At 41.6% G+C, this 27,977-nt stretch overlaps 1 protein-coding gene across 1 annotated transcript in view; it reads left to right on the top strand.

Annotated features, from left to right (window-relative positions):
* EVA1A (eva-1 homolog A, regulator of programmed cell death) overlaps positions 1–26,098 on the top strand; it is a 47,329-nt gene extending 21,231 nt beyond the window's left edge. Inside the window, exons 2-4 of the mRNA XM_042932814.1 lie at positions 2,421–2,543; positions 8,568–8,738; positions 24,654–26,098. Coding sequence (XP_042788748.1) covers positions 8,693–8,738; positions 24,654–25,027 — 420 coding nt within the window. The 5' untranslated portion in view covers positions 2,421–2,543; positions 8,568–8,692 and the 3' untranslated portion in view covers positions 25,028–26,098. The remainder of the gene's footprint in view (positions 1–2,420; positions 2,544–8,567; positions 8,739–24,653) is intronic.
* The last annotated feature ends 1,879 nt before the right edge of the window (positions 26,099–27,977 follow it).

Genomic DNA, 27,977 nt, shown 5'->3' with positions numbered 1-27,977 from the left:
GAATTTCCCCTGATATCTTGGTTGAGTCTTTTGGATTCATGCTTTTTAAACTTTAATGTGAAAATTATGATTCAGGATGACTCTGGAGACGGTTTCAGATTTACATGCAATTGTAAGAAATAATACAGGGAGCCTATGTTCCATTGAACCAGTTTCCCTAATGATAAAAATTTGCAAGACTGTAGTACAATGACCACAGCCAGGATGTTGTCACTGATACAGTCAAGATGCAGAACATTTCCATCATCACAAGCCTCCCCCTGTTTCTCTCTTATAGGTGTGCTCACCACCCTTCTGACCCCACCCCCTCCTTAGCCCCTGAAACCACTAATTTGTTCCCCATTTCTATAATCTGACACTACAAGAATCTTATATAAGTGAAACCATACAATATGCAACCTTCTGAAATTGAATTTTTTCACTCAGCATAATTTTTTGAAGATTCATCCAGGTTGTTGCATGAGTTAAGATTTTGTTTTGTTTTGTTTTGCTTTTCTGAGTAGTATCCTATGTCATGGATGTACCACATTTTGTTTAAATATTCACTCATTGTAGGAAATTTGGGTTGTTTCCAGTTTGGAGCTATTACAAATACAGCTGCTATAAATACCTATGTGGATTTTGTGTGAACCTAAGTCTTCATGTCTCTGAGATAAATGCCAAGGAGCAATGCAGTTGCTGGTTGTATGTTTGTATGTTTTTTTAAGAAACTGCCAAATTGTTTTCCATAGTGGCTGTTTCATTTTACATTTCCATGAACAATGTATGAGTGATCCATTTTTCTACATCCTTATCAACATTTGATGTTCTCACTATTTTTGAAGATTCTTTATATATTCTACATACTATTTCTTTTGGCAGATAAATAATTTGCAACCCCCCCCCCCACCCCCAACCCTATAGTTTGTCTTTTCATCCTCTTAACACAGAGGAAATGTGTTTAATTTTGATGGTGTCCAAGTTATCAATTTTCCCTGTTTTGGAATGTAATTTTGGTGTCAAGCCTAAGAATTCTCTGCCTCATCCTTGATTCCAGTGGTGAAAGAAGTAGGAAGATATAAGGTTCTGGTTCTGGTTGGAGAGTGGGATTTCTGAGTGTGAGTCAGTCACCCATAGTCACTATGGGAGGGCCTAGGAACAAAGAGCAGAATGAAGACATGGTCCCTGCTCTTAAGGAGCTCGCAGCCCAGATTTCAGAGGTTGCGCCTTTCCAGATGTGTCCCTGGAAATGGTTTGCTGCAGTGGGTTGGAGGGGAAGTTTGATGGAGCAAAGGAAGCCAAGTGGCTGGTAGGCTAGCATGTTGGATGTGTCACGGTGTTTATCAGTCCTGCAGAGAAAAGCAGGTTTCTCTCTGTGCAATAATTTCTCCGGGACCATGTGTATCCTCTTCCCATCCTGTGGTGTAGGAGCTCTTTTTCCATTCAAGCCTTTGCATCTCAGACTCCATGTGGCCAAGTTGGCGTCAGCTCTTGCGTGGTTTTCAATAGTGTAGAGGGGAGGGTGAGTGGGCATCAAAGACCTGCTTCCACCCTTTGGTGCCTGAGTCTCTAAAGAGCTATCAGTTCTGTGCTTCAAGTTTCCTTTTCGTTCTTGCCCTTAATTTCTTCACGAGGCAAATGGAGATAGGAAAGTGCCACAAATTCTCTGTGAGGCTGAGGCAGCTGGGATAAGTATCTAGAAGACATAAATAAACCAGCAGAAGTCACATGCGGCAGGAGTCGGCAGGAAGTGGTGCGGACAACCGAATGCGTGGGTACAGTGTGTAGGCGTGGAGCAGAGGGACTCCGGGATGGACTCCAGTCCTTCTGCACACTTTTCAGTGAAGCTGGCAACATAAAGAAGCTGTGTGGGATTCAGTTGTTTCAGGGACTCCCGCTGGCCTCCCTAGCTGGGCTGAACATAGCTAGAGGCCTTGAGACTTCTGGCTGTGCGAAGTCACACATCAGCATTTCCAGGTTTTTTGTGCCTACACAGAGCTGCATGAGGCTTCATTTCATGGCCCATCTGGGCACTGCTATCTGGGAACCGAATTTCCTCCCTTCCTGTTCCAGGGAGATGCTGGCCTGAAAATTTCAGTGGTGAGGGGCCACGTGGACACATCCCATTCTGGCTGTTTTGTGGGCTTTGGCTGACTGGAGGAAAGAGGAAGCAAGCATCTCTGATCTTTTACCCCTTGCTTCCCTTTCTATGAACTTGGGAGTTTAGTTTCTTTGGCTGTCTGGTTCAAATTCCACATTAAAATCTGGCAGTGGGCTTTATCCTCTCCAGAGATGCTATTCCATCTTTTCAGAGGTCCAGGTAAACATCATCTGGGCTTCTCTGTGAGGTGCATGACGACACTAGGTCTAAGGCATGATGTGGTCTCCTGAGCATGTGATGGCTTTCTGATGTTTTCTGTGCCATTTCTCTTTTCTTTCAGAACTTGAGAAGCCAACTGAGGCCAACCAAGTTTCAGAACCTTTACTGCCTCACACCAGCATCAGCAGGGATGAACTGTTTTTGCCAGATAATCCTCTGTTCCTGACAGCACATCTCTCCCCAGGTAGCTAAGGGGATAACGAGTTTTTACTACCCTCTGCACACTATGTAATGAGATAGTAACCTGCATGGGGGCTAACACACCAGAGCCTACTCATTGCTGCTACTAAAGTATAAGATGAAACGTATCATCACCTGGCACATTCTATTTTATACATTCAGTGATTACACTCAATATAAATGAGTGGACTCAAGGTTCCAGAGAATATGATTTTGTACCACTGGAAATGAGGTTGCCTCTAGAATGGAAGCCTGTGAAAATAGCATATGATACATACAATTAGCCATTCAGTCTACGAGATGGTGCTCATAGACAGGCTGTCATCTTCATCAAGAGACTAGCATGTGTTCAGGGAGACAAAATTATGAGATGTAAGTGATGGACAGAAGCTGTGGTTGTTCAATTGTGTTGCAGTTAGTCGGTAATTAGGAGGAGTTTTAGGTCAGGGATGAAAGAAAGCTGTCAGAGAGTAAGAATTGTAAGAACTGGTGGGTTCTGCCCAAAGAGAATGTGCTGTGATTCTGGTTGACTGGTCCTGGAGTGTCCTCTCTACACATGATTTTCCCCAGAATAGTGTGGGATTAATCTGATGGGTTATCACCAGGAGAAAGCCTTGTCTTTGAAAATATGCAGCTCCTTGGTTGCAGTTTTGCCCTTGCCATGATAATCACCAGGATCCACTTGTCTAGAAGAGGATCTGATTTAGCTCTTGTGCCAGTTGACTCTCCAGTTACGAATTAATAAACTGCTATTGGTTGATGTGTTCCCTTGAGGGCTTGGTTAATGTGAGCTATTCTCCAAGAACCCATTCACTTCTGGTTACTATGAATATTGAGTTGTTGGCCCAGACCTTGCACTCATGTCCTGATCAAGGCCTGCCAAGCAACCCCTCTCTCTGACACCTTCCTGACGGTACTGGTGATGAGCACGAGGTTCACAAACACTGAGAGTCACTTAGACTGGTCAATGAAGGAATGATGTTTATTTCAGAACAGGGTTTCTCAAACTTGATACATTCCCATTTTGGGCCATTTAGTTCTTTGTTGTGGGGAACTATCCTGTGCATTGTAGGATGTTTAGCATATCCTTCCCTCCTACCTACCAGATGCCAATATCAACCTCCCACTGCAATTGTGACAGCCAAAAATGTTTCCACATATTGCCAAATTTCCACATATTGCATTTGCCCTGGGGGGCAAACTACCCAAAGTTGAGAATCATTGATTCTAGGAGCTAACCAGTGGTAAGGGACTTCCTTGAGGAACAGACCACAAATTGTACTTGGGGGTGGATGAATGCTTCATGCCCCTCACCTTCATATTGGTAGGTGTATCAATCAGGGTTCCCCAGAGAAACAGAACCAGTAGGGTATATATATCCTATTCATAGGATATATATATGTGATTATGGAGACTGAGAAGTCCCAGGCTCTGCCGTCTGCTAGCTGGAGACCCAAGAGAGCCTGTGGTATCATTCAGTTAAAGTATGGAGGCCTGAGAACCAATGGCGAAAATCCAATCTGAAGCTGGAGAAGATGAAATGAGATGTCTCCACCCAAACAGTAAGACAGGAAAAAAGGGTCAGATTTGTCCTCCCTCTGCCTTTCATTCCATTAGGTCCTAAACAGACTGAATAATGCCTACCCACATTGGGGACAGAGGTCTACTTTTGTGAGTCCACAGGTTCAAATGTTAACCTCATCTGGAAAAACCCTCACACACACACCCAGAAATAATGATTAATCTGGGCACCCCATAGCCAGTCAGGTTGACTCATAAAATTAACCATCACAGTAGGAGATACAGAAGAATTTTAGTGATAAGTCAGCCTGCTCAGAGCCAGTCACAGCCCTGGTATCATTTGGTGTTCTAGGTGGCTTAGAAACACCCTCAGAGACTTATGCATACAAAACTCATGCCTAAATGCTCTTTTTGGTTTTCGGCTAGCCAGCATTTACTGTGAGTCTCCTTTCATCAGGCACCGTGTTGGATGCTTAGGTAACAAGGATACGTCAGATGCCTTTTCAGTCTAGAAGAAAACCTGTAAACTGATCACTCCAATTACACTATCATAGATGCAATATTAGAAGAATACTTGGAGACTTTGATAGCCAAAAAAAAAAAGGGTTTGAGTGATTTGGAGCTTTACTGCAGTGGACCTTGTTTTTTTGCCCCCTCAATCATGAATATTTATTGAATTTTACACAAACATATTTTTGCCTGTAATGATGTGATATATTTTTCCTCTGAATCTCTTAATGTGATAGATTATTTACTATCCAATTTTTTAATAAGTGAAATTACATCTTTTACTTGTAATTAAACTATATTCATAATGTGGTATAAATTAGAATTTAATTGACTTCAATTTTAATATCAGCATAAAATAATTCTGCTACCATTCCTATTAACTTGAAACCAAAATTAGATTGCAGGATTTTTTAAATGGATTAACCTTCAGAATTCACCGTTGTACCTCATTAACACCTTATTACTATTATTTTGAAATTGTGGTAAAATATATATAAAACAAAATTTACCATCTTAACCATTTTAAACTTACAGTTCAATGGCATTAAGTGCATTTACACTGTTGTGCAAGCATCCATTTCCAGAATACTTTTCATCTTGCAAAACTGAAACTTTGTACCTTGTACCCACTAAACAGTAACTTCCAATTCTTCCCTTTCCCTAACCACGGGCAGCCACCATTCTACTTTATGTCTCTGTGAATATGACTACTCTAGTTACTTCATAAATGTTGAATCCTATAGTATTTTGGTTCATTACAGTTCTTTTGTGACTGATTTATTTCACTTATCAGAATGTCCTCGGGGTTCATCCATGTTGTAGTACGTGTCAGAATTTCCTTCCTTTTAAAGGGGAAAAAAGTTACAGAGAGGAAAGGAGGCAAACCATAAGAGACTCTTAAAAACTGAGAATAAACTGAGGGTTGATGGGGGGTGGGAGGGAGGGGAAAGTGGGTGATGGGCATTGAGGAGGGCACCTGTTGGAATGAGCACTGGGTGTTGTATGGAAACCATTTGACAATAAATTTCATATTAAATAAATAAATAAATAAATAAGACCTTAAAAAAAGAATTTTCTTCCTTTTAAGTCTGTAATATTCCATTGTATGTATATACCATATTTTGTTTATCCATTCATCTTCCTTCTTCCTTCCCTTCCTCTCTCCCTCCCTCCCTTCCTTCCTTCCTTCCTTCCTTCCTTCCTTCCTTCCTTCCTTTCTTCCTTCCTTCCTTCCTTCTATACTAGCCATCCTAATGGGTGTGAGGTGGTATCTCATTGTAGTTTTGATTTGCATTTCCCTAGTGATTAGTGATGTTGGGGATCTTTTCATTAGTTTATTGATCATTTGTGTATCTTCTTTGGAGAAATATCTATTCAGGTCATTTGCCTATTTTTTAATCAGGTTGTTTGATTTTTTGTTGTTGATTTTCTAGGAGTTCTTTATATTATCTGCATATTATCCCCCAATCAGATATATTACTTGCAAACATTTTCTTCCATTTTGCGGGTTGCCTTTGCACTTTGCTGATTGCACCCTTTGATGCACAGAAGTCTTAAGTTTTGATGTAGCCCAGTTTATCTATTTTAACTTTTGTTTCCTGTGCTTTCAGCATTTATCTAAGAAATTGTTGTCAAATCCAGTGTCATAAAACTTTTCTCATATGCATTCTCTTAAAAATTGTATAATTTTAGTTCTTCCATTTAAGTCTTTGACCCATTTCTAGTTAAATTTTTAATATGGTATAAGGTAAGGGTTGGACCTCATTCTTTTGCATGTGGATACTCAGTTCTCTCAACACCATTTGTTGAAAGGACTGTTTTTCCTCATTGAATGGTCTTGGCATTGCTGTTGAAAATCATCTGACCATATATGTAAAGGTTTATTTCTGATCTCTCTGTTCTATTCCAATTGGTCCATATGTCTGTCTTTATTTCAGTACTACATTGTTTTGATTATTGTAGCTTTGTAATAAATTTTGAAATCAGAAAGTATGAGACTTCCAACGCAGTTCTTTTTCCAGATTCTTTTGGCTACTTGAGATTCCTTGAGATTCCATATGAACTTTAGTATGGACTTTTCTATTTCTGGAAAAGAAAGTCATTGGGATTCTGAGACTGCCATAGGACTTTTGAATTCTCTTTTAAAGGAAACATTTGCCAGACAGATAAGGGGAGCAGGGGGCATTTTAGACAAAAGGAAAAGCATGATCAAATGCATGAAAAGATAAAAGAGCTTGATATGTTTGGGGAACTAAAAGTAAGCTGGTAATGTTGGAACATTAGGCATGTTGACATTTCTGTGTATATGCGTGTGGGTGCAGACTCGAGGAGATGAATTAGGAGCTAAGGTAGGAGTCAGATATTGTGGAAGTGTCTGTGTATTGTGCGAAGAAGTTTAATGGGGATTAGTTGAAGGGCTGGGCTGTGGAGTGAAGTGATTATGTTTGTACTTTATCAAGATGGCCCAGTTGGTGAGAGTGTGCACTAGATTGGGCAGGAAGAATTTGTTAGCAGAAGGATTAGGTGAAGCAAAACTCCCAGAAATGAACTGGCGAGACTTGTGCTATGGTAGAATTAGTGGGGAAAGATAGGAGGGAATGGATCTGAAATAGTTTTATACCACTACATGCTCAGACATTTCCCAGTGACTTCACTCTCTTCCTGGGTCCTGAAGTCCTCAGATCTGCAGAACAGTCTCTGAACTCAGAGCGGTGGTTCCAACTATTCACTTGTATCATATAGTTGTGACCTTTTAAGAACTCCAGTGGCTGTTGACTACGGCCCAGGGCTCTGGCTCAGAGATGCAGGGTCCCTCAGCAGTAGCCGGCCCCTCTCACAGCCCCTGAAGCTCCAACTCCTCATCCTGCCATTCCTGGGCCTCTGGCTGCTCCAATGACCTTGTGGTTATTTCTGTCTTACCTGTGCACTGGTCTTTCTTTCCTTGCTTTGGTTTTCCCTGAGCCCACTGGAATCCACCAGAACGTGAGTTGTCTTCTCTGTTGTGACCCATTCCATCCGCCTGTGGAACTGCAGCTCCCCAGGCCCCCTTGTGTGGTCCACGTTACTGAGGCCATAACCCACCTGAGAACCTGCTTCTTCTCCAAGGACTGGAGTCCTCTGCTTCTTTAGCTTTCCCCAACCTGACATCCCTCCACGCACTGTGACTCAGTTCCCCATCCTCAGCCTAGAGCAGCATTGAATAGGAGTTGTCAGGGTCTTTGCTATTTCTTTCTCCCTTTATCTCAGCGAGGGTTTTGCTGAGTGAACTGGGTGATAAGAATGCCAGGTCTGAGCTGCAGCAGCAGCAGCTGCAGAGACGATGTGCTCCAGCAGCCGGAGGCTGAGCCACTTAACACTGAGATCCCAAGTCCTTGTTCTGAACCCTGGTGGGACCATTCTGCTGGTTGGCGCATTCCTGGTCACAGGTGGAGTCATGGAACTGCGGGCAGGGAGTGGGCTCAAGCTCCCAAGTTCTTGTGGGCATTTTAGAACTGGAACCACTCTGGCAGTTCTGCGATAGTCAGCTCTGACCCATTGCCAAAGACGCACATTTGGTGACCTGTAGGATGAGGCAAACGGATCAAAGTACACAAGGACTGTCAGTGCAGGAGAAAGCAGAGCCAGGCAAGGAGTGGGCTGCTGCTTGGGGTTACAATGAGCGATTGAAGTAATGATGGGCTGTGCTTCCAAGGCGAGCCAGACAGAATGCAATAGAAAGTTGCAGGGAAGGTGAAGGAGAAGTGTTAAAAAGGGAACTGGGGAGGAGATGGGGAAGAGAGAGGGGAAGGTCCAGGAAAAACAGAAATGTACAGAGCTGCTACTTCCTTGAAAGCCATGAAGCTTGCAGAGCAAAGGAGGACAAGACCCCAGATCCCTGGCTGGGAAGGCTGGTTGGCATTTAGGGGACTGGGTCTTTGTTGTTGAGCCCAGGCTACCTGGAACATGGCCTCAGAAAAGCAGAATGTGTTCTCATCACTTACTTTGTGTTTCCAAACAGAAGAGAAGCGAGGGAGGTGCCACCTTGATCCAGCTGAAGCATTTCCAGGAAGCTTCTCTCTGGATGCCACGTCGAGGCTGCCCTTCTGCCGTAGCACAGAGCTGGTGATTGCCGAGTGTGTGGACATGGCTTTGCTCAGCAACATCCTGGCGGCCTATTCCTTTGTCTCAGGTAGTTGTCCAGTCTCGTCTGGGCCAGGGTTGAGGGCTGAGGGTATCTCCTGAGTGGCTATCAATGGCCTTATACTCAGAAGAGAAATGCTACACAAAGTGGAGGGATCCTGCTGTGCTGAATTTTGAGATGAAAGATCTTCTGGTTTGACAGTTAAGCTTGGTATTCTCTAATTCAGCAGATGATTTCGGGGGGGGGGGGTGGGCTTTCAAAGTTTTATCTTGCTAAAAATATTTGGTTTCCTTGGGGCTCAAGTGAGTGAATAAAGTAGCCTGAGGCTATTATTACTTGTCATTGTGCACTTGACTCCAGGTGAGAGAGGCTCATGGAGTATCCTCAGCCTGCTTATTTCTGTGCCGTGGTTCTCAGCCCCACCCAGGTGTGTGTATGTGAGTGTGTGTGTGTGAGTGTGTTTGTGTGGGGAGCATGTGTTTGTGGGACTGTATGAGGTATCTGATAATCTCCTGGGAGATGTGAAGACATGAAGCATGTAAGTCTGAGAGAGTCTGTTACTTGCCCCTTCCTTGATTCAGAGTTGTACTCTTAAGAATATAGCTCACTGTCTCCTCAAGATGCTTAAGAATAGAGAATATGCTGTTCATATAAGAGAAGCCATTTAAAAATACATGAAAATATACCTCAATCAAGCTGAAATTAAAAAAAAAATACATGAAAATGCTCAATGGTTTGAGTGACCAGACGAATTTTCTGCTGCTTGAGTGAATTTTATTTTTTGATAGTTTGCTTTGGCTTTGTTTTGTTTTGCCTCTTGTCTCAGGATGTTGTGTAAAAAGGAAGGGGCTGAGGCCCTGATTTGAATTCCTCTAATCAGAGGGCCAATTTTGCTTTCTGCTTCTCTAGCCGGGGTTGATGTGTGGTGACCTCAGAGTTCAGAGGTAAAACCTGACATTTCTATTTACAGTGGCAAATCTGAGCCAGGGTTGAGGATAGAGGAAGCTCATGGCTTCTCTTTGAGAGAGGATCTCGGATGATATGCAACCTAATTTTAGAAAGGAGGACTTCTCAGGGTGGCAAGATGCAGCACATGGCCTGCACATGCCTCAAGGCCAGGGTTCTCCCGTCCTGGGTCAGTAAAGGCCTGGGTCATCAGTCAGCCCCTCACCTCCCTAAGGAAGTCTGGTGCCCGCAGCCTCCTTCCCCAGGCACCAAACCCCAGAGGAATCTCAGCTTTGCTCTTTCTTCAAGGCTGTACTGGGGAGCAAGGGCACTGGAGTTGGAAAAGAGATATTTGAAACTCTGGTATCTTGTTTCATAAGCAATTGAATGATGATCCTCTCAACTCTGTAGTGAAGACAAACCCAAAATGAAGTGGGTGGTGGCAGGGAGGGCCTGGAGGTTCCAAGGCCTCAGAGGCACTTGCACATCAGCTGTTGCAAAAAAGTATCTCGGGTGAGAACATACAGGCTACTGGACTTCGGAGTTGTGTTTGGCACAGGAGGTTCCTGGCAGTTTTCCATTTCAGCCGGCATGACCCTGAGTTGTGACCATTGAATGTGGTAACTCATTGAATGGTCTGGTGTTTACTGTGGGTCTTGTGATCTTGCTAGAGCCGAAGGAGTACATGGCCCTGTTTTTCTCTCCCCTCCAACCTTCCTCCTTCCAACCGCATATTCTGGAATTAAATATTGATTGAGAGACAGGAAGATAATGCTTCTTTTAAGTAAATATGGGCTGAAATAAAAAGAGAATGCAAGGAAATGGAAAGTAAAGTGGCCAAAATAAAATGTGTTCGATCTAGTAAATAGACTTGATGGCTGAAAATTAATTCTGAGTGTGATGGGGGAACAATCCTTGTAAAGAAAATGAATTAAGAAAATTTAAAATATGAAGGTGGATATAACAGATACAAAAATAATTGTTTTAAAAGAAGAAAACAGAACAAATGGATAGGAGGCAATAATGAAAAGTATGTTAGAAGAAAATTGTAAATCATGTCCTAATCTTGTAGCTGTCTCATGTTCTCATTCAGCTGAATCTGGTCTTCAACTACACAGGGGCCCCTGATCCCTTCTAATTTCTTCCAGAGCATCACTTGACTCTTATTTTGTCCACGTGGTCCATCATTTCAGCAACATATTTGCTGATGCACACAACTCCCTTATTCTTTGTCCAGCTTCTGATTAAAACAACAGGCAAAACACTAACTCTAAGCAAACCCTACTTTCTCCCCTTTCTCCCTCTGCACTGAAGTAACCAAATCCTGCTACAACTTTGCAGATGGAAGCCATTGGAAATCCATGGTATCAAACCTCAGGTGGGACTGAAGCACTATCTTGTTCCCATGCATCACAAAGCCATTTCAAACCCTGGAAGTTCTAGTAATTTAAATACCTATTTATCAAAATGTAACCTACGATTAAATGACAAATGCAAACAAAGAGAAAAAAATGCAGCATTAATGAAGAAGGGCTAAAGTTTATAGTATATAAAGAGTTTTTACAAATCCATAAAAGATCAGTGTCTCAAAGAATAGTAGCAAAGAACAAGAATCAGCAGTTTGCCAAAGAAACAATGCAAATTGCTGATAAAACACACACAGCTTGAGTTCTAGCAATTGAACAAATGCAAAATAAAAGCAATGAGTTCATATTTTTATTTTATAAAATTCTCAAAGATTTGAGTGATTATGTATATAATTTCAATTTTGGAGACAGTGTGGGGAAGTGAGTACTCACAGTGTTATGGAATTGTAAATTGCTACAACCTCTCTAGAGAATGATTTGGGAACATCTGTCAAAAGCCTTAGAAACATGTGTGTCATTTAGCCAGCAGTTCCACATCTAGGAATTTATCCTAAGGACCTAACTAGGGACATGGGCAAACATTTTACTATGAGAACAATTGATCTCAGAACTGTTTATAATAGTAAAAAATCAGAAAAATGGGTGAATATTAATTGAAGCAGAAGGATGTGCTGTTGAGTGAATAAAGCCTGTTACTATATAGTATACACAATATAATCCCATTTATATTTGTATATTCACATGTATATGTAACCACATTTTACTGCAAATTATATCTGGATGTTGGGATTTTATGAGTGCATTTGTGCATTTTTAATTTTCTTTTGCTTAGCTGTATGCTTAAGTATTCTATACTTCATTGATATCACTTTTGTAATAAATAATGTTATTTTATTGGAATTTAAGATTTAGAATTATATCATACATATATTTTAAAAATTACTACTCCCTTATTCTTTTCTGACTTCTAGACCTAAGTATCTAAATGCCCTGAACATTACCACTTGGGTGTGCCGTAAGCATTTCAAATTCAACCTGGCCTGCAATGGAATATTGTCCTTCTTTTTAAATTGTTCTTTCTTTGGTGTACCATCTAGGGCATCAGTTTTACCAGAAATACGATTTCTAGTCTTTGGTATACCTTATTCACTGCCCATATACAATTGGTTAGGGTTGATCTATTTTGCCTCTCAGTGTTTCTCATATGGGTCCCCTCCATTTTATTCCCACCATCATTGAATTGATCCAAGCCCCACTGAGTTTTTGCTTATCTTATCATAATGATATTTCCCATGGTCTGCCTGCCTTCAGTCTTGCTTCATAGACTGTGTTTTATAGCAAAATGATCTTTCTGAACTGTAGCTGTGATGATGATGTAATTCTTTTTATTTTTTAGAATACTTTAGAATACTTATCTCTGGGATGAAGTTCAAACACTTTTGTATGTTTTAATAATTAGGATTGTTTTAAGCTGCAAATAATAGAAAATCTCAACTTGGTGGCCTAAACATATAAGAGTTATCTTACCTTCATAAGAAGTTTGGAGGTAGGTGGTCCATTGGCTCAAAGATGTAGGGACCAGCATCTCCGTGATTTTCATGTTCTTTCTATTCTGGCTGCACAGTGGCTGCTGTCACTCTTGCCCTCATTCAAGATGGTTAAAAAAAGGAAGGACATTCCAGTAGATCTCTTCTCATATTTCACTGGCCAAAACTTTGTTACATGACCATTTAGCTGAAAAAAATGACAAAGCTTTTTCAACTTTTAGACCAGTGACTCATAACCAGGTGTGATTTTGCCCCACAGGGGATTTCAGGAAATGTCTGGAAACACTTTTGGTTGTCACAAATGGGGTGGGGTGGGGCTACTATTAGCATCTATCAGTGGAGAAACGTCCTATGATGCACAAGACAACCCCCACAACAAAGAATTAACTGGTCCAAGAGGTCAATAGTGCTGAGGTTGAGAAGACATTCTCCAGAGGCAAGTAAGGGAGAAGGGATTTGGGGATAGTGTAAGTTCTCCAACCTGCAGTTTCTTATGTGGCTTACCAGGGCTTTGAGTGCCTGAACTTGACTTCTCTGTGCTGTCATTTAGTTGTAGACCTCCCTGACCAACACCTCACTCCAATTATTCTAAACCACCTGCTAGGCCTTTTCTGACCTCTTTGCCTTTGGCAGTCATTTCCTTTCCCAAGAATTCTTCCCTCAGTCCTCGACTGGCTAGCTCCCTCGCAGTCTTCAGAGTCTGCTATTTACTCTCTTTGCTCCCCCACCCTGGCTTAGGTGCTCATCCGTGTGCTCCTCACACATGTTTTGTTTCCCTTGATCTCAGCACTTGGATTGGAGGAGTTAACATTTCTTGTTTCAACTCTGTGCAGCCAACCCCTTGGGATCATAATATAATAATTTATGATGAGGATAATAATCTCATTAATAGTAATAGCCTCATGAATAACTTCTAATAGGGTTAGAAAGATTAAATGGAATGATTGCTCTTTAATTTAATGTTTTGAATTGATAATACATCCTCCTGCTCACTCTTCCATTTCCTTTAGTTTCTTCCTTCAAGTCACCTTCTCAGTTAAATTCCCTCTGGTCACTCCACCTGCCTGCTCCCCTCCAGCACACATCTGACACTTCCTACCCTCCTTCCTATTTTTACTGTTTTCTTCTCCTTATCACCTTATTACCATCTAACATACAACTATTTTATTTGTTTATTTTATTTAATATCTCTCTGAATAGACTACAAGCTCCCAGGAACACTGGGGTTTTTGTTTCTTTCCTCAGCCTCTAGAATAGAGTCTGGCACCTATTAGATGCTCAACAAATCAGTGAATCAACATGGCTCCATGATCAAACAATATAAAAAGATACATAGTGAGAAGTTTTAACTGCCCCTCCATCCAGTCCCCAAGTTTGACCTATCATCAGGCTTCTCTGCATCCTTCCAGGGTCCTTTGTGCACAGGTAAGGAAATATGAACATACAGTCTCATTCTCTCCCCTTTTATACACAGGTAGCATTTCATACATACTGTTTTGTACTTTGCCTTTTTCAGCGAGCAACCAACGTATCATAAAGATGTGTTATAGCAGTGTATAGAGAGCTTCCTTATTCTTTTAGACAACTATATCCTGTTCTTATGTACAGATGAACCATAATTTAACCAGTGCCCTGCTGATGGCCGGTGAGAGTGATTCAAATCTTTTCAAATGGGCAACAGAGGGGCGCCTGGGTGGCGCAGTCGGTTAAGCGTCCGACTTCAGCCAGGTCACGATCTTGCGGTCCGTGAGTCCGAGCCCCGCGTCAGGCTCTGGGCTGATGGCTCGGAGCCTGGAGCCTGTTTCCCATTCTGTGTCTCCCTCTCTCTCTGCCCCTCCCCCGTTCATGCTCTGTCTCTCTCTGTCCCAAAAATAAATAAAAAAAACGTTGAAAAAAAAAATTCAAATGGGCAACAGAGTTGCAATAAATAAAACAAACCATGGCATATACACATGTTCAAGTGTATTTGTAGAATAAATTCCCCAAAGTGGAATTGTTGGATCAATGTATAAATTACTAATTAAGATAAATATTATCAAAGCACCACTTAAGAAGGAATTTTACCAATTTACTCTTTTTAAGATGCATAAGAAGGTCCTGCAACAGTATTTCCCAACTGTTGGGTCTTTGACAATCTGATAAATGAAAACTATACATAAATATCATTTAATTTCTGTTTCTCTCGGTCATAGGTCAGGAAACCTTTTCTGTAAAGGGTCAGATAAACAGAGAACAGTCTCTCTGTTCTAACCGTTCAACTCCTGTGTTGATAGCATGAAAGCAGACATAGATAAAACATAGATGAAGCGGCTGGCTGTGTGCCAATAATAAAACAGATGGTGGTCAGGTTTGGCTTATGAGCCATAGTGTGCCAATTCCTGCTCTAGGTGAGCATCCTTTCATATATTGAAGGGCCATTTGTATTTCTTTTTCTGTGAACTGTTCGTATCTTTTGTCCATTTTCTTTATTGGTTGGTCTTTTTTCTTAATGCTCTTTCTAGAATGCTCTTTATGCACTAGCTCTTTGTCTCTGTTACATATTTCAAACATTTTTCATAATTTTGGCATTTGTCTTTTAACTTTGTTTACAATAATTTTTTCCAATGCAGAAGTTTTGGGGATCATTTTTTCATTTAACTAATATTCTTTGAATATGTAATTATAAGTACAGTGGTGTGGACTATGTAGTAGGTTGCTAGAATTTGAATCATTTTTCCTATGAGACTGGCTTGAGAAAGATTGTGTCTTAACAGTGAGGGGACCTAACCCACCATAACTCAATTAATAGTCACAAATCTGGAGCTTGGAGAAAGTACCATAGTTTCTGTTCTGTGTCATCCCTCTTCTGGAAATCCTGTGAGAGTTGAGAACCTTTGTGTCTTTAGCCCAGAAGGCACTGTAAACTAACAGTAAATTTTTGTGGAATAAAGTAACCTTTTATTGACCTATAATATTTGAACAAATTTTAACAATTGGAATATACTCTCCTGGAGAGGGTTTGGTAAAAGTAGTACTTTCATTCACAGCCAATGGCAAGAAAATTTAATGTACTACTTTTGAAAAGCCACTTGGTGATATGTATCAAGAGGTATAAAAATATATCCCTTCTAACACAAAGATTTCTTTTCTGAGGGGGCGCCTAGGTGGCTCAGTCGGTTAAGCATCTGACTTTGGCTCAGGTCATGGTCTTGGGGTTCGTGAGTTCAAGGCCTGCATTGGGCTCCGTGCTGACAGCTCAGAGCCTGGAGCCACTTCAGAATCTGTGTCTCCCTCTCTCTATGTCCCTCCCTCGCTCATACTCTGTCTCTGTCTCTGTCTCTGTCTCTCTCTCAAAAGTAAATAAACATAAAAAAAAAAAAAGCGTACTTTAACAAGAATGATTCCTTTTCTGAGAATGCATTCTAAGGCAACACATGAAACAAGCAAGTGGAAAAGGAAGTAGTGTTACACACAGAAGTACTCTGACTATGCATTTGTCCAAACTCACAGAATGTACAACACCTAGAGCCCGAATGTAAACTATGGACCTTGTGTGATTATGATGTGTCAGTGTTGGTTCATCAACTGTAACAAAGGTACCGCTCTGGTAGGGGATGTTAATAATGGGAGAGGCTATGGGTGTGTGGGGGTGGGGAGTATGTGGGAAATCTCTGTCTTTTCTTCTTAATTTTGTTGTGAACCTAAAACTGCTGTAAAAAGTCTTAAAAGCAAACAAAAAACCCATGCAGATAAAAATCTATAAACTATATAAATATAATGAAGTAAATATAAATAAATATGTACATATTCATATGACAGGAAAAAAGAACAGAAGAACATTCACTACACTACACAGTATGTAGTTATATTCAGGTTGTGAGCTTATGGTTGTTTTACAAATTTTTGTCATCCCCTACTCTTTTAATGCTATATACACACATACATGTACATTTATATGTATGCACACATATATACACCTACATACATCTATATACATGTTAATCAACATACAATAAGTTTATTAACTGGACTTTTAGAAACTGTGTATTCATGGTTTAATTCAATAAATATTTGTGAGATACACATAATGAGCAAGGCAATATGCTAGATGCTCTGGAAATTCAAAGTGAATCATGTGGATTCTGCCCTCAATTTTCTCACTGTTATATGGGAAAAATAGTAGTTATATAACTAATTACAATACAACTACATAAAGTGCTGCCTAGATTGGAGGGGCTAATTAATCACACTCTTCCTTCCGGACTCAAGGAGCCAGAAACGCATCAGAATAGGGTACTGACTATAGCAGTGGTTAAGCCACAACAGAGAATGTTCTGGGCCTTCTACCTAGCTCCCCTTAGTCCTGGGGTGATACGATGGCAGGTCTTTCCTGCCACAGGTGAAGAAAGGTGAGCAGGGTGGATTAGGATGATGGGTAAGGGAACAGAAGGCCTCTTTCGGGGAGTGTTTATGGCCTGGATGGTCTCAAAAAGGTGAGGATGGCCTCAAAAGAGGTGAAAGCAAGGGAGTATACTCCAGAGCCAGCCTAGTGGGGCAGGGATTCTCCAATATTCCCTCTTCCTGAGGAAGAACAAGTCAGGGATGGAAGAAGGAGGGAAGCTTTTTCCAGCATTTCAGAAAGGGCAGAAGTGTTAGTAGGAGTCTTCGCTTCTTTATGGTGAGGGACAGAATCTCATAAAGAGGAATCCTTGCAATGCCTGAAGAGTTCAGAGAAGAAATGATGCTGAATACTCTCTGATACAACAAAAGCCCCGTTACTCTCTTTAAAACCTATCTGTAAAACTTTTTTTCTTTCCAGTCAAGGGATTGCAAGCTTTGAGGCCAACAAGAAAAGTCTAGGCAGGAGAACCAATTACACTTGCACGGAGACCAGCTGATCTGGCCTGGGCTGCTTCTGCTCTTTTGCAGAGTTTGCTGGGCATGGTCTGACCTCTGAAGGTGCAAATGAAATTAGTCCCAGGACCTCCACATAGAGCCTTTTCCTGCTCATGAAAACAATGACCCTGCAGGAAGCAAGATACAGCAATACATTTATTTTTATTTACTGAGGGAAAACAACCGGCAATAGCCCTCCCCACTCTACTTCCTGGCTAATTAACAGCTGTCTGGATCTGGCCAAGACCAGGGTGGATCATTGGCCAAGAGGAAGTGACCTGGAGCAGAGATGAGAAAAAACAACCACAATAGAGCTACAGTTTCGATTTTTGCAGAAGCATGATGAAGAAAACCAAAACAAATTATATCAGCTGTGAAAATCAACCCTGAGTCACCTCCTCAGGATCCAGTAAGGCCCAGTAAACTCCCTTGCTCTCTCTCATTGCTTTTGCTGGGCTTCTCTAGGAATCCTTGTCTGAGACTGCTGTAGGCAAAAAAGTATGTTTTCTGGTTGGAGTAGCAGGACAGGATGGACTAGTTAAGCTGGGAGAGGGGAGAATAGTGGTTCCCAAGAACCACTTGTAATGGGAGGCTGTGAGGGCAGGGTGTGAAAAACATGGAGAAATACATTCACAGGGAAGAAAGGGTGGGATGAGAAAAGGAAGGAAGGTAAGGGAGAAAGGGAAAGAGGGAGGAAAACAGATAGATTAGATGGATGGAGGGATGGATGGGAGGGAGGGAGAGAACTCAGAAGGAAGGAAGAGAGGGAGAGAGGGAGGAAGAAAATAAATAGAGTGAGTTATTATTTATTGAATGCCTATCTTTGTCAAGATCATGGATAATCCTTTTATGCTGGTCATCTGTAATACTTTTAACCCTTACCACAATTCAGTGGGGTAGGTAAGTGGTGTTTAAGAAATGACTTAGATGAGGCTTCAAACTGATGCAGTTCTGCCCAATGGCTTTCCATCTTGGTAAAAGCATGGATTTGGGTATCTTTTCTAGAAAGCCTCCTCAGAGCCCCATATCTGAACTTTAGCTTTTCCACTTATCTTTATGTTTCCAGAGATCCCTCTTTATGCTTCGTAATAGCTCTTCCCTTTGGTCCTAGAATGATTGGGTCTGCTTCCCTGCTGGTCTGCTCCTTAAGGCAAGAGCTGCCTCAGTTCTCTCAGTTTCTGCTGGATATCAACCAGACAGAGTTCAGTTTCATCCCCCTTCACTGAACATGTATTTATTTATATCAAGCAATTAATTCTTATTAGATATAATTGACATAACATTGTATAGATTTAAGGTGACAAGGTGTGGACTTGGCATATTCATATATTGCAGTGTGATTACCATCATACATTAGCTACCATGTGTCTCACGTCCCCTAATTATTATCTCTTTTTTTTTTTTGTGGTGAGAACAATTAAGTTCTCTTAGCAACTTTGAAGCCTGTAATACAATATTGTTTTCTGTAATTCACTATGCTGTGCATTAAATCCCCAGGACTTATTCATCTAGTGGTTACAAATTTATAGCCTTAAACAACACAGCTACGGTTCTCTCATTCTCTAGCCCTTGTTCCATCACTATACCCTCTGTTTCTGTGAGGAGGGCCTCTTTAGATTCCATATATTAGTGATAACATACAGTATTTGTCTTACTTTGTCTGACTTATCTCAATTAGCAATAATGTACTTATGGTCACAACACATTGTCTGTATCCATTCATCTGTTGATGGACACTTAGATTGTTTCCACGTCTTGGTTATTATGAATAATGCTGCTGCAAACATGGGAATGCAGACATCTCTTAAAGATAGTGATTTCACTTCCTTCTGTTTCCCTGTTCATTTCAATAGATGTAGAAAATGCATTGGCAAAATACAACATTCTTTCATGATAAAATCCTCAACAAATTGGGTATAAAAGGAACATAATTAAATATGATAAAGGCCATATATGACAAACCCAAAGCTAACATCATGGTCACTAGTAAAATATTGAAAGCTTCTCAACTGCATACAAAAGATCCACCATTTTATTCTTTATAGTTTTGATGTCACCATTTACCTCTTTTTACATTGTGTGTCCATTAATAGATTGTAATAGTTATAGTTATTTTTAATACTATTTTCCTTTAACCTTATACTATCATTTAGTGGCTAATACGTGATTCTGTTACAGAATTAGAGTTTTTAAAATCAGACTGGGGCGCCTGGGTGGCGCAGTCGGTTAAGCGTCCGACTTCAGCCAGGTCACGATCTCGCGGTCCGTGAGTTCGAGCCCAGCGTCAGGCTCTGGGCTGATGGCTCGGAGCCTGGAGCCTGTTTCTGATTCTGTGTCTCCCTCTCTCTCTGCCCCTCCCCCGTTCATGCTCTGTCTCTCTCTGTCCCAAAAATAAATAAAAAACGTTGAAAAAAAAATTTAAAAAAAAAAATCAGACTGCATATTTACCTTTACCAGTGTGTGGTATACTTTCAGATGTTCTCATGTCACTAATTAGCATTTTTTCACTTCAACTTGATGAACTCCTTTCAGCATTTCTTGTAAGGTAGGATAGCCTCAGCTTTAGTTTCTCTAAGAAAGTCTTTATTTCTCCTTCATATCTGAAGGATAACTTTGCCATATAGAGTATTCTTGGCTGGCAATTTTTTCTTTCAACACTTTAAGTATGTCATTCTACTCTCCCCTGGCCTGTGGAGTTTCTGCTGAGAAATCCACTGATAGCCTAATGGGTGTTCCTTTATAAGTTACACTCTTTTTTACTCTAGATGTGCTTAAGATTCTTTTTCTTAATTTCATTATAATGGGTCTTGGAGGTGTTTTTGCTTTAAGATAATAGGGTGATCTAATAGCTTCATGAACTTGGATGCCAAAGCCTCTTCTCGGTTTTTGGAAGTTCTCAGCTATTTTTTTTTTTTTTTTTTAATTTATACAGAGAGAGAGAGAGCACACATGAGCAGGGGGGAGGGACAGAGAGAGAGAGAGAGAGAGAGGGAAAGAGAGAGGAACAACCAAGCAGACTGCATGCTCGGCATGGAGCCTAATGTGGGGCTTGATCCCATGACCCTGGGATCATGAGGTGAGCCAAACTTGAATTGGACACCCAACCGACTGAGCCACCCAGGCAGCCCTCAGCTATTATTTTAAAAATAATCTTTCTGGCCTCTTCCTCCTCTCTTCTCCTTCTGGAACTCTGATTATGCTAATATTTGTACATCTGACTGAATGGTCAGGTCACATAGGCTTTCTTCACTCTGTCATTTTTTTCCCTCTGTTTGCCTTTGATTGGGTTATTTGAAAACAACTGGCTTCTAGGTCACTTATTTTTGTCTTCCATTTGATCTCTGCTGCAGATTCTCTCTATTGCATTTTTCTTTATTTTATTTTATTTTTTAAAAAAAAATTTTTTTTCAACGTTTTTTATTTATTTTTGGGACAGAGAGAGACAGAGCATGAACGGGGGAGGGGCAGAGAGAGAGGGAGACACAGAATGGGAAACAGGCTCCAGGCTCCGAGCCATCAGCCCAGAGCCTGACACGGGGCTCGAACTCACGGACCGCGAGATCGTGACCTGGCTGAAGTCGGACGCTTAACCGACTGGGCCACCCAGGCGCCCCTCTATTGCATTTTTCATTTCAATCATTGAATTCTTCAGCTCCAGAATTTTGTCTGGTTCTTTTCTAAGGTTTCTATCTCATTGCTAAATTTTTCATTTTGTTCATATATTTTTTCCCTGATTTCATCGAATTGTCGTCTGTGTTTCTTTATAGCTCATGTTATTTTGAATTCTTTACCCGCTAGATCATAAGATTTCATGTCTTTGAAATCTTTATTGAAGGATTATTATCTTTTGGTGGTGATAAGTTTCTTGATTCTTCATGTTCCTTATAGCTTTGTGTTGCTGCTTTGTCTTTAAAGTAAAAGACACTTCCTCAAATCTTCACTAGTTGCCTTCAGATGGAGTATATTGTTCATTGATCCTGTTTTATCTGGACTTGCATTTATACACCTGCTCCACACTTCTTACTCCCTCTTGTGGCAAAATTTTTAAAGCTTTTATGTCTTTTCTGGATCTTCTTACAGCTCACCTGGCTGGCTACTAGAAACCTCCCTTTTGTTTTCCAGAAGGTGGTGCTACAGCTCAAGTTTCTGGTTTCTCTCTTGCCCACAGATCCTAGTCTATTTTTTTGATAGCACTCTAGTTTACCCAGCTTTCTTTTGCTGCCAATCTTGGAGCCTGAGTAAGGAGCCACCTTAGAGCAAGGGAAAGTGTAGGTTTAGCACGTGGGGCATGAGGGGTGTCTGTCAGCTGGTGGAGAGATCCTTGGCTGAGGTTCTCCCAGTGGATTGTGGGTGGACTTTCTCCAGACATCCTGAGTGCAGTCAGCATGAACCATGTCTCTTTAATGCCCTTTGATAGTCTTATCTGTCTCTTTCCCAATTTCTTCCCTCCCCTCAATCATGGGGGTCCCACTTCAGACTCTGGATGTTCCTGGAGGGAAATGCGTTTTTCCCTGCTGCATCCAGCGTAGCTGGGGTAACCAGGCACTCACACACATCTCTCACTTCCCCCCACAGAGTGGTGCCACCGGATAGTTCAATTCTGTGCTGTCAACTTGGAGGGGAGGGGCAATGCCTGAAAAGTTCCTTCAAACCCCTTTATTGTTTGTTTGTTTGTTTGTTTGTTTGTTTGTTTCCTTAAGCGATGTGCTGGAATTGTTTCATCCAAGTCAGCACTTTTCAAAATTTTCCCCAAACACAGCTGGGAAGGGTTGGGGTTGGGGTTGCTAGTTCCACAGCCCAAACTGAAGTCTGTCTGTGGTCTATTATGGGATGATCAGGTGGGCGAGACTCCTCCCGGGTTTCTTGGGCTATGTTGTTGGATCACAAGACTCCCACAGAGACACTTTTGTTTGTGGATGGATGCTTAATTAGCTGTTAAAAACAAGAGACACAAAAAGTAGGGATATGTTACACTGCTATGATACTGATGTCACTTCCCTTTCACCACATTTACATTGTTGACTACTCTTGCATCTACTATTAGTGTCCTCTGTTTTCTTCACTCCTCTTCATACCTCTAATTTATATCTATTTTATTCACATAACTGTCTTTTTGGCAGGAGTTTTGGAGAGAAGGAGGTATCATAAACACATGTGTTCAATATGCTGTGTTTAGACTGATAGAGCCTTTTTTTGGGGTACAATTTAGGATGCATAAAACTTCAAAATGCCTATGCCCTTCGATGCAGTTATTCTATTTCTAGGTAACTAACCTGTAGAAATAATTCTGCATGTGTATAAAGAGATGTGTACAAGAACACAAGCATGTTGACTCTAGCATTGCTCAAAATAGTAAAAAAATTGTAAACCACTTATATTGATAGTATTCAGGAAATGGTTAAATAAACTTTGATATGTCCACGCTACAGAACACGGGGCAGCAGTCAGAAAGAATTCTGTTGACATATCTGGAAAGTTCTCTAAAAAATATTCTTAAATTAAAAATATATATATATGATACCACTTACATTCTTTAAAAATCTACAAAACAATGTGTATTTTGATTCATACTTACAAGTGAATACAGATTATGGAAAACTAATTTGTTGATGGCAATCTTGGGTCATATCACATTGATTATGCCCTGTGACTCAAGGCCAGGCATGCCCCTATGTTCTCATACTTGCCTAGAAAGGGAAGGTTATTCACCCCAAGTCTCTCATCCTGTTGAGCACATCATACAGGGATCATCATTGGGCTCACTAAGCATATTGCACATCAACAGAATGATTATTTTCTTTTCTCACCAAGGAAAAGTTCAAATTTCTCCCCCACCAATTACCTGATGAGGTTATTATAAACTACCTACTCTGGCCTTTCAGTCTGTGATTGTATAAGCTATCTATTGCTGCAAAGCAAAATACCTCAAAACTTAAAACTTAAAACAATACACATTTATTATCTTGTCATTTCTGTGGGTCAGGAATCTGAGACTGGCTTAGCTGCAAGGCCAGGGCTGCACTAGGAGGGCATGGTTCACTTCCACATTCACTCGCATGGCCGTCGGCATGATTCAGTTCCTTCCAGGCAGTTAGCCAGAGGCTACACTTAGTTCCTTGCCATGTGGGCCGCTCTATAGAGCAGCTCACAACATGGCAGCTGGCTCCATCAGAACAAGTGAGTGAGAAAAGCCAGAGAGAGAGAGAGAGAGAGAGAGCGCATAAGCAAATTGGAAGTCAGTCTTATATAACCTAATCTTAGACTCATCCATCACTTTTGCCATATTCTATTTGTTAGAAATCCTTGACTGGGTCCAGCCCATTAGGTCCAGCCCTCAAAGGGAAGGGCTTGTGCAAGAGTCTGAATACTAAGAGGTTGGGGGGGGTGGTGCAGGGAGCATCTTGGAAGCTAACTACATTTGTTGACTAGACCTGTAATGGTATAGTTAGAATAAGAGGCAGCTATCCTTGGTTTTATTTATAAATTTGTTGTCAAGAAGAAGAAGAGGAAGAAGCAGGAGCAACTGCTGCTGCTTACAGCTGTGCTTAAAAGATTATTCAGGGGTTGTAGGAGCATATTCAGAAGCCAAGAATTTTCCCATATAGGCAAAAATGGGCTTTAAGCACAATACATCTATGAGAGAGAGAGAGAGAGAGAAGAAACAGAGAAATTGAGCATGCACACGAGTGGGGGAGAGGGTCAGAGGGGGAGAGAGAGAGAGAGAGAGAAAGAAAGAGAGAGAGAGAGAGAGAGAGAGAGAGAGAGAGAGAGAATCTTAAGCAGGCTCCATGCCTAGCACAGAGCCTGCTGGATATCAGGACTGTAAGACCATGACCTGAGCTGAAAATCAAGAGTCAGATGGGCTTAACCAACTGAGCCACCCAGGTGCCCTTAGACACATACATCTCTTAAAGAAATGACATCTAAGTATACTTGTGCTTATAATCGGTGCTAAATAATACTTTTCTTTCTTTTATCTTTTTTTCAAAATTATTTCAAATTTAAAGTTACAAGGATATAGGAAAAGAATCCCATACATCCTATACCCAGATTCAGTACTTGTTGATAATTATGTTTTGAATACAGTATGCAGTTTGTCACATAGGAAGGCAATATGTGTAACCATCGGAACTTTGAGGTGTGCTGAGACGTGTGCAAGGTGGGCGGGAGCTCTGTTTCCTCTGCGCATCTGGAGTCGACATCTCTAATGCCTCTGTTTCCTCCCGCAGAAAACCCCGAGCGCGCAGCTCTGTACTTTGTCTCCGGCGTGTGCATCGGGCTGGTGCTCACTCTGGCCGCCTTGGTGATGAGGATCTCTTGCCACACAGACTGCCGACAGCGTCCCCGGAAGAAGTTCCTGCAAGACCGAGACAGCAGCAGCGACAGCAGCGACAGCGACGACGGCAGCTCTGACACGGCGTCTGACATCTCTGTCAGGAGACACCGCCGCTTCGAGAGGACTTTGAACAAGAACGTGTTCACCTCGGCCGAGGAGCTGGAGCGCGCCCAGCGACTGGAGGAGCGGGAACGCATCATCAGGGAGATCTGGATGAATGGCCAGCCCGAGGTGCCCGGGACCAGGAGCCTGAACCGCTACTACTAGGGGCGGGAACGGATGCCCGCGTCTCAGGAAGCCGCCGGGGAGGGCCAGGGCCCGCTGGGCACAGGGCTGAACGCAGTTCTGCTTAAGCCCTGGGGGCAGAGATAAGCAGGACACGCCCATTTCCCAGACAGGAGGACTCATCTTTCCTTTTCGATTAAATTCATGGAGAAGTAGAAAACCCAAGTCAGTTCATCAACCTTTCCAGGTCTTGGAACGGTGCTGAAAACCCTCTCCAACAATGTGGGTGGAGATTAGAGAAACGGGACTGTGGTTTCTCTTGATTTCTGAGGATCTCAGAAGTTTCTGCAGACTTCATTGCTTTGTGTTATTCCTTTACAAAAGGAAGATTTTCATGGCATGAAGGCTAGGAATAGCAGGGTGAACTTAACCCAGTAAATGCAATTTTCTAAATGACCCCATGCTATGGAGGTGATTCTCATCCAGATAGCATGATTTATGCTTATTATTTAAGGCTGATTTTTAAAAATCTTGTGTTGCAATGGCAACCTTGTCCATTTTAACTGGCACCTCAGGGATTAAAATCCTATTTTTTAGTATAGTTCCCACCTCATTCATGAAGATGGATAGAATTAATGTATTATGGGAGATGTGTCAGTGAACTAGAAAATATCAATAACCTCAAAGGATGAAGGGTTTTATTTTAAATAGTTTATAAAATATATATTAACATGCATATTTGAAGATGCTGCATAAGAATAAAAGATGTGTCTCCCCCTGCCTCCCGCCCCTTTGGAGGAAAGAAATTTTGTTATAAATCTAGATACTCATGATTTTAAACATTTTGTTAAAAAAAAAAACAAGTTTGAATTTCCCAGAAAAGAATGGGAATGGGAGATGAGGAATAAAGCCAAAATTAGGATGAGATAAAAAAAAATAATAAATACTACATAAAATCTTTTTTGTTTCATGTCCATCTCTGTGGTTATATTTACCTTAAATGGCAGTCATTTCATAGGTGGCTATGGTCTTTTGCCATGCTCTTTTAATAATTGGGGAATTAGGAGGAATGGAGAAACTGAAGAATAAAGAAATGGCCTTTGTGTGACTAACTAGGGACTTTTTTTTTTTTTTTAACATTTTTTAAAGTTTATTTATTTATTTTGAGAGAGAGAAAGCATATGCACAAGCAGGGGTGGGGCAGAGAGAGAGAGAGAGAGAGAGAGAGAGAGAGATTCCCAAGCACCTCTGCACTGTGAGTTACAGGTCTGTTGGCTCCCTTCTCTTGACATGCAGTGTGTTCCTTAGTCTGTCCCAGTGCTCCTGGCCCTTCCTACTGAGAGTATCTCCATTGGCATCCATTGGTGTCATCAGTATGTCTGAAAGAATGGTCCTGAGACTTCCTCTGCTGGGGTCTCTATTGCTTTAGCAACCCACTGTCTATGATAGGGACTTGGTGGGCTGTCTTAAGAAGTGAATGATCACAAAGCTCTCTCTGTTTGCCCAGGGGACAATATAGTTAGCTTGAAACCTTGGTGGCTGGTCTGATTATACCATTTTGGGTTGCCTCATTGGCTAGTAACAACTGCCAAAAATCTTGTTAAATCAATGTCTTTGAGTCTGGGTTCCCACCCTTGTGCTTTCAGTACCTAGGCAATAATTGCCTGGGCTTTAGGTTAACCTCATCCATCTCTGTCTCTGTCTTTTAGAAAAGTGAAACATTGAGGTGTCTTCATCCCTAGGATTCATCCAAAGCTGATAACAGGGAAAGATATGACCCTCATTAGGCAGGGGCTAAGGGGGCAGTGGTAAAGGTGTTTGGGAAGGTTCTGGGTCATCTGGTTTTCTTAGTCGAATATCCTGATGCCTTTCTGGCAAGTCCATACAAGTTCCCGTTTTGAGGGCGGTGGGGGCTTTGCCTAAGGCACAAAATACTAGATAACAGTTTAACCCACTGCTTCACTTTCATATACCCAGGATTCCAGCTTTCAGTCAAAGATAGGGAGACCTTACATTCCTTATCTTGACGCAAGCAGTTCTACATTTAGGTCTGTCACTCCTGGTTCCAGTTTCTGCAGGAGGCCACATTCATTTGCAATAGAATGATACCCAACTTAAGAGCATTTATTGGTTCATACAACTGGGAAAGGTGAGGTTGGATCCGGCTTCATGGATGATGGGGTCCAGCTGCTGAAATGTGATCAAAAGTTTGTTCTTTCTCAGCTCTCACCTCTGTTTCTCTCTATTGCTGGTCTCATTTTCTTCTCCTTCAGAAGAAACTGTGACATATGTAGACCAACGTAGTGTATTGGATTAATTGCTACTGACCAAGCATCCACACAGCCACAAGTGGGGTGTGTGTGTGTGTGTGTGTGTGTGTGTGTGTGTAGGCAGTTTCACAGTTTACTAAGCTCAGGAGACAGCATGGCAAGGATGCTTCTGATGCAGCTTCCCTGGTCTTCCATGTTTCCTCAGAGAAACACCGGCTGACAGTTAAACATCTGACATATTAGGAAGCATAGTCACCCTAGGAAACTCCCACCAACTTCCTTTAAGAGTCTCTTCCTACACTGTGAGGCACAGGTAGTCACTATCAACTCATGGCACATCTCAGCCCCCTCAGCGGAACCTTCACTAATGGCAGGGAGTACACTCCAGGCGCTTTTGGATTTAACATCATCCCAATATAAGGACACAAGAGGAGAGAAACATCTTGCTTCAAGGTTCAAGATTAAAATCACAGGGAAGGACTACTTGGCCTGGCTTGTGTAGTGTGCCATTCTAGGAGTTTTACCATTACAGGTACTATATTTAACTCATTAGGGATGCCTGGGTGGCTCAGTCGATTGAGTGTCTGACTCTTGATTTTGGCCCAGGTTGTGATTCCAGGGTCGTGGGATCAAGCCCCATGTCAGTCTCCGCATTGAGTGTGGAGCCTTCTTAGGATTCTCTTTGTTTCTTTCTCTTTCTGCCCCTCTCTCTGGTTTTCACA

The sequence above is a fragment of the Panthera leo genome, chromosome A3 (assembly GCF_018350215.1).
Source record: "Panthera leo isolate Ple1 chromosome A3, P.leo_Ple1_pat1.1, whole genome shotgun sequence".
NCBI lineage: Eukaryota > Metazoa > Chordata > Mammalia > Carnivora > Felidae > Panthera > Panthera leo.
The sequence above is the reverse complement of the archived record's forward strand: the minus strand, read 5'-3'. Positions and strand labels throughout refer to the sequence as shown.